Here is a 7,669-nt window from a genome sequence, read left to right on the forward strand (position 1 = left end):
CTCAGCCTCCTGAGTAGCTGGGATTACAGGCGTGCACCACCACGTCTGGCTAATTTTTGTATTTTTAGTGGAGACAGGGTTTCACCATGTTGGTCAGGCTGGTCTCGAACTCCTGACCCCAAGTGATCCTCCCACATTGGCTGGAAGTGCTGGGATTATAGGCATAAGTCACTGTGCCTGCCAGAGTTCCTTTCTTTTTAAAGTCTGAATAGTATCCCACTGTGTATGTAAACCACATTTTCTTTATCTACTCATCTGTTGATGGCCACTGAGGTTGACTCCATAGTTTGACTTTTGTGAATGCTGCGTTGAACAATATAAACAAGGGACAGAGATCTCTTTGACATCCTGGTTTCAAATCAAGACAGGTTTTTGTTTTGGTTTTTTGGCCAATACTGATACAGCTCAAGCACCTAGAACAATGTCTGGTACATAATAGATTCTCAACAAATGACCCTTTCTGCTCTGTCCCCAGCTATTCTGAGCTGGGCAGCACCTTAGAGTGTGACTTCAGAAGCCTCCTTAAGTCTGGTGATCCGACCCACGCAGAGGGCACTAATACCATGGCTGGGGTGCCCTGTGAGGGTTCCAGCTGTGCTCTCTCTGTGTGGAGGACGAACTCAAAATACTTCAGGCAGCCTTGGCTTCAGCTGTACCAGTGAGGATGGGAGATGGGGTGAGAATGTGGGTGACAGCCTTGTGCAAGACACAGGCCTCATGTTTCTTTTTACCCTTGATCTCCCTCTGCAGGTGGCTCCATGCTCATCTCTGCAGTTTGCTGCTTCTTCCTGTTTTTTGGCAACAGCGAGTCTGCGATGATCGGCTGGCAGTGCCTGTTCTGTGGGACAAGCATTGCAGCCTGGAATGCTCTGGATGTGATCACAGTGGAGCTGTATCCCACCAACCAGAGGTCCGTTCTTCCCCGGGCTTTCCTCGGGGACTTGTTTGGGCCAGGAGTCTACCTGCTCCGTAAATCCCATGCCTTGCATGGCCATCGTGGTCTTTCTGCTCTTCCTTGAACCAGACATCTCTTACATTGAGTTTCTCCTGCATAGGGGGTGGCATGGACCTGGAAGTTGGCAGGCTAGGGCTTGATAGAGTGGGAAGGATGGCAAGAAGCAAAGGATGAGAACAGACTATGTCCAGGAAAAGGAAATAAGAGTGAAAAGTTGGCAACACCATATGTGTCATGTCATCTACAAGAGAGAACAGGCCTGCCAATGGGAGGTAAAGTGAAAAGGTGAAGAACTGGAATAGCACGGGGGGGTGGGGGCAGAGAGAGAAATAAAGGTCAAGAGGCAGCATGAAGTCCAGGGAATCTGCAGAGAATGTGGCAGGGTTGTCCAGGGGTTACATTTATTTTGCACAGGTCACATATAGGAAGAGGCTTTGTTTAAAAGCATAGGGCCAAGGCCATTACTTAGTAATTGTTTCTCTTTGTGGAGGGGGGATTGTGAATTTTAAGAAAAAAAGTTAAGAGGCCCCATGGTCAGAAAGGAATGTGAAGTGGTAAGGAATGTGGGTAAATGAAATTCTGCAAAAAACCTGAATAATATTTCCAAAATTGGCAGCAGAGGTATTGGGATATAGATAACAAAGGAAGAGCATGACACGTCGTATTTGGAGCCAAAGAACCTCTCATCTGAATCAAAGAACAGCTGAGTTTTACACAAAATAGCAAGAGGACGAATGACTTGAATATGATGTGATTCTACAATAAGAGAATTAACTAATAGGACTACTGGAGACAAGACGATTTGGTCAAGTGGTCAGTAATAAAACTAAATTAGGTATAGGTTTTAAAATATATCAAAAAAGTTAAAGATGCTTTTGAAATCCATTTAATAACAGCAAACATCATAAAATAATTAGGGATCAACTTGACAAGTGAAACACTCATATGAAGAAAACCGTAAAGCTTTACTAAGAGGTATGAAAGAAGACATTTAAGAGAAGATAAATATATGCCAACTCAGTGATTTGGGAGGCCGAGGCAAAAGGATTGCTTGAAGCCAGTTCAAGATCAGCCTGGGCAATCTAGTGAGACCCCATCTCTACAAAAAATATTAGAAAATTAGCCAGGCATGGTGGCATGTGCCTGTAGTCCTAGCTACTCAGGAGGCTGAGGGGGAGAACTGCTAGAGGCTGGGGGGTTCAAGGTTACAGTGAACTAGGATCACAACACTGCATACCAGCCTGGGTGGCAGAGACAGACCCTGTCTCAGAAAATGTATCTATTTATAAATTATATATTTATATATTATTATGATAATATATAATTGATAACATATAATTAGTATATATTATTTTATATATATAAATAAATATACATATATATTTAAGAGACAAGATATATCTAATTTTGGATAAGAAGATTCAATCTTACAAAAATGTCACATTTCATTTCGTTTTTTCCTAACATGAAAGAGTTGGTTCAAAATTCAACAACGTTTTTTTTCCCTCTGGGAACTTGAAAAAAGTTTATTTAAAAAAGTACACATGTTAAAAGATCCAAGAAAATATGAAAACAAAAATACTAAAACAAAAAGAACTGGGTTGGTGATTATAAAGCTACTGTGCGGTACAGTTATAGACAAAAATAAATGAGTTTTAAATACAAAAATATACCCACATTCTTAATAAACTTGTGGTATGAGAAACATTTTATTTCAGTTTGAGAGAGGTAGTTTTGGGAATATTGCCTCTGCATACAGATGGGGTCATGAGAGAATAAATGATTAGTAATAGTTCTCACTGAGAAGTGTGATTGAAAGATCATAATTAGGATTAGGTTTAGCCGTGGCTGAGACAAACCTCAAATAACTGTGGCCTTAAAAAGCTTAAGCACTGCATTTTTCTATCCTGAAAAAGTCTAGAGTGGGTGGTGCAGGCTCTTTCTATCTCATTGTTTTTCCTTGCATAGACTCATTATGGTCCAGAATGAAACCATCCGTGTTCCATCACGAAGCAGGGTGGAAGGAAAAGGATGAAGGGGAATAGAACAAAAGGCCTACCCACGACAACTCTTAAGGAAGCTTCTTGGGACCGCTGTCACTTGTACTTACATCCCATTGGCCAAAACTAAGTCACATGGCCATGCTCAGCAGCAAAGGAGTCTAGGAAATGTAGTCCTACAATTGGAAAAATGCTATTGGGGCAACTGTCAGCCTCTGCTTCAGGAGTGTTGAGAGTGTTAAAGGGGGAACACCTAAACTTTCTGCTTTGCATGCTTCTTCATCCTTCCACGATTTCCATAGTAAGCATGTGCTACATAGTAAGAATGTACTACTTGTAAAGGCATGTATTAGTTGCAAAAAATATATAGTAAGCATGTACTACTTGTAAAAAATTTTAAAATAGGTATCTTTGAAAAAAAACAAAAAAAGGAAAACACTTGAAGAAAATACTTCAAAATGTTAATAGAGGTGAGTGTCTCTCAGTGAAGAGATTAGGTAATCATGCGTCTTTATATTATTCTGTATTTACAAATTGAACTACAATGAGAATGTGTTATTTTCATATTTAGGGAAAAAAAAATCCCTTGCACCCCTCCTCCCCCTGTGATAAGGAAAAGAGCCCAGTCCTGTTCATCAAATGAGGTTCAGAATATCAGAAGTATTTCCATTCTTCTTCTTTTGCAGGGCAACAGCCTTCGGCATTCTCAATGGATTATGCAAATTTGGCGCCATCTTGGGAAACACCATCTTTGCTTCTTTTGTTGGGATAACTAAAGTGGTCCCCATCCTTCTGGCTGCTGCTTCTCTGGTTGGGGGTGGCCTGATTGCCCTTCGACTGCCAGAGACTCGAGAACAGGTCCTGATGTGAACAACCTATGGGAAAAGGAAAGGTGGAAAGAATCTGGTCCAGGACACTAAAATGCATCCACACTTCCTGCCTATCACTGTCCAGAGGACATCTTGGATAGCACAGGAGGAGAAGTTGATTTTGTGACCCCTAGTTTAGGACCCACTTCAGCTGTCAATTTGTTTGTAACTCAGGTGACTGATTTGGGGGGTGCCGTGAGCCACCCTTAGAATCACAGAGCTGTGTGTTTAACTTCAGGTCTTCCCAGACTAAGGCAGGGAGAGGATTCTCCAGTGAGTGCATGAGTGCACACACTAAGCGAGGAGCATCATTTCTCTACGTGAAGTGCAAGGACTTATTTGCATTTCAAAAGGAATTAGAGGGTAAGAAACACCCAGCCTCCTCCATAAAGCTCCTTGGAGCCCAACAACTGAACGAATCAACTTGGCTGGAAATTAGAGTCATTATATGAAGATTGGGCTTGAAGCACAGGATACATGTATTTTTGCATTTAAAAGTATCACCTATCATATTTTCAACTTGAAAATTGGCACAGTAGCATTGAAGATACTCTGATATAGAAAGCCAAATATCTGAGCAACATCTATAGAGATCTACTTTCCCCTAAGTGTCTTAGGCTCTCCATGAGAATTAGGTGATACATTTAAGAAGATTATTTGTTTCTGTTTTGCTCTATTCAAAGAAACTTAATGAGATAGATATTCTGTATCTAAGCTTGTATATAACTTTATTTGGGTTTAATTTCCACAACTGGTATCTGCAAATATTGCCAGCATTTTAGCCATATTTTGGGAGAACTTGGTGTTTGAGGTCCCAGGAAATGAGGTCTGATCAAATGAAATGCAAGCACAATTTCTTATAGCCATGTAGCTCTCTGTGGGGAGGACGCACTTAACAAACTCATGTGCAGTCCGCTTGATCTGGGCACTTTTCTTTGTGCAGGTGGAGTGAGTAGTTACTTTTCACTCTTACGTAGATGACTTGTGAAACTCAAGCTCACCATCTTCCAAGCTGGCATTTGACTTTGCCACTCACCCAAAAACAATGTGAGATGTGTTCAGTGGCCTCTGGTACTCTTTGTAGGCAAGAATCAGACAACATGGGGACTGAAGGAAGGATGGGGAGGCGTAGCCACAGTTCTTCTAAGTGTAAATACCTTTTTGTTTGCGGTAAAATGCAATCTATATTCATTAGGATGGTCAGGTCTCATGAGAAATCTCTGCTATGTGTCCAGGGCTTTTGAAACAGAGTCCATTGGAGTGGGAGTTAGAGCGTGTAGTGGATGCCAAATATGTTTTTCTTCAGTGCTTAAGAGAACTCTTTCCTGAAATCCAGTTTTGAACATAAACAGGGGTGAATTGGGGAGAAACTGAGGACAAACTACTCTGATGAAGGTCAGCAATAGACTGTCTTGACTGCGTGGAAGAGGAACAACATCAGAACTGTCTGACAATGGAGAGGATAGTGAGCTTTGCACAACTACCACTGGAGGTGGACTCGAGCCTGCCCAGGCCAGATGAAGATCAGCCTGCAGGAACTAATTCTTTGAGTTGATTTGCAGTGCTCTCAACGGCTGCTAAGTGCCACGTTTTTCCTGTCAGAGATCTCCAAGAGTTTAAAGCAGACTAATAATGGCTGCCTCAAGTGTTTTCTCAGTTTTCGGGAAATGCTTTGGTCCTTTGCTAGCTTCGGGACATCCTTCTGTAATTTTCCTCCTGTAACAGGTTGGCCAGGGTAAATGTGACACCACCTTACAACCCTCGATTTCAGATCCGTTTTAATGGTTAAAATGTTTACCCTCCTTCTGCCCACCCTCACCTTTTTATTCACACCCCTCCCTTTTTTTTTTCTATACAGGGAGAGAAGACATATTCACTCTGACTTGACACCCTGATTCCTCCAAATATATATACCACTGTGTATTAATCTTTCTCTCAATGTTTCATAGGAGTTACATAATGCTGTGTCAATATTGAAAAACTTGATGTAATACAGCTGTAATTTACCTTCCATATGAATACAGTGGCTAGTTTTATAAAAGAGAATTGTGTGAATCTGGGATTACCACATCTAAAACATTATTCTTTAATGGGATGATACAATTGATTGAGCAGCTACCGCTTGAGAAATTTACAGGACAGTTAGAGCCTGCATGTCTAGTTAAGATGGATCTTGTAAATTTAAAATTGGATTAAGTTTGGAGTGCTGGGGTGGCTGCAATAATTCGGGAGTTAACTCCATTTGGTTTCCAAGCTCTCACTTCTGCATTGTCTTTACAGTTCTTTAAACCAGCCACCTAACCATTGAAGGGCAGTTCCCATCTCATCCATCACTCAGGCCTTTTTAAAGGGTGCAGCCAAGCTCTGCAGACTTTTCTCATGAAGCACTGTCTAGCACAGGTACCTGACTGCTTTTTAAATGCTGTCACCCCTGCCGAGATAAATGCGTCTTTAAAAATAGTCCCTATGGCAGGTCATTGGGGGATAATGGGCAGCATTCTTGCCATGCACTTCTTTTTCATTTCATGCTCTACCCCAGGAGACTCCTGATGTTGGCTGTGGAGGGTGAAAGGGACGAGGCTCTCCTTTGTTTAGCAAATCTGTTTGCATTTCATGAGGATGTATTTTATGATGCCCAGCTTGGAAATAGTTGCTTCCCATAGTCTCAACTGTATTGTGTCATCTTCTGATGCTGATTTTTGATCTTTTGTTTTATTAAAAATAATTAGTGAAAGAGGTGTGCCTGTCTGTGAAGTTTGTAGTACATTAGCCTGAGGTCATGTAACATGTAACCCCCAAACCAGTGTTCCCGGCCACCTTGTGTTCATTAAAACTAAGTAATAAAAATAACTGTAAGAAAACCTTAAGAACTGGGGTTAGAGATTATTTTCAGGCACTAAGGTCTCTTCTGTATTCCTAAATTGATTGAACCAGCTGGGAGAAACATCAAGAATCACTTCTTTCCACTTTTTATTTGCAATATGGGGACCTCGAAAGGTTACAAGATGTGGCTCGGGTTACATGTAACACCAGAAGTGGGGGACAAGGCCTCAGGCAATGCTCTCAGGACAATTCTGGGGATGCCTTCAGTCTGGGGAATGGGACAATGTGGCAAACACTATTCCCTGGGGCCATTCATTGACTATTCCCATGGTGGCTTTACTAGAATGAATGGAAGGGTCAGTTTAAACATAAAAGATTAGTGTTTATCCATCCATCCATCCATTCATTCAGCAAATCCTTACTGAGCCCCGACCGTGGGCCAGTCCCTGTGCCAAGCCCTGGGGACACATGATAGAAAAACTGGTTACAGTTTCTGCCTCCTGCCTCACTCCACTCACAGTGAGTGTGCGAGGTGGACATAAAATTGGCCATAATCAGCGAGTACGATGACCTTACAATTCACAAAATCCACCTTTCGTTTGTAAAAAGATTGTTACTACTTTACTTGTCAGCTGTGGATTTCCAAATGTGGTTTCTCCTGCTTTTTTTTTCCTTCTTTGAGAAGTGTACCAATTTTTCATTTTTATAAACCAGGTAAGGGAAATGAAGCACTTGCCCATTTTCTACAGACCTGATCGGTTTTTACCTCATCAGTTTTACAGAAAATGTTACATGGAAGAAGAGATGGGGCCAGAAGTACAAGAGGGACATTAGTTCGTGGAGTGAGAAGCCCAGTATCCCCGGGAAAGGTGTTTCCACCTCCACATCTAGGAGGTTTTCTAGGAGGTGTCGGTGCTAACTGAGCTGGGATTATGTTGGATGGCCACAGGTTGTGAGCCATGAAAAGGAGGCTGCAGGTGACAGGCGAAGGGACCCATTAGTCAGTTTATAATGACTTGGCA

General features: G+C 41.8%; 1 protein-coding gene across 4 annotated transcripts in view; it reads left to right on the forward strand.

Moving 5' to 3' along the window:
- Positions 1–6,689, forward strand: part of SV2B (synaptic vesicle glycoprotein 2B) — a 195,549-nt gene extending 188,860 nt beyond the window's left edge. For 3 of the 4 annotated variants that reach the window (XM_017517901.2, XM_017517908.2, XM_017517913.2), the window contains 2 exons: positions 751–910; positions 3,642–6,553. In XM_017517901.2, coding sequence (XP_017373390.1) covers positions 751–910; positions 3,642–3,825 — 344 coding nt within the window. In that variant the 3' untranslated portion in view covers positions 3,826–6,553. Of the gene's footprint in view, positions 1–750; positions 911–3,641 lie in introns of all 4 variants that reach the window. The other variant, XM_017517891.2, reaches the window with a different exon arrangement.
- The last annotated feature ends 980 nt before the right edge of the window (positions 6,690–7,669 follow it).

The sequence above is a fragment of the Cebus imitator genome, unplaced genomic scaffold (genome assembly GCF_001604975.1).
Source record: "Cebus imitator isolate Cc_AM_T3 unplaced genomic scaffold, Cebus_imitator-1.0 Scaffold19, whole genome shotgun sequence".
NCBI lineage: Eukaryota > Metazoa > Chordata > Mammalia > Primates > Cebidae > Cebus > Cebus imitator.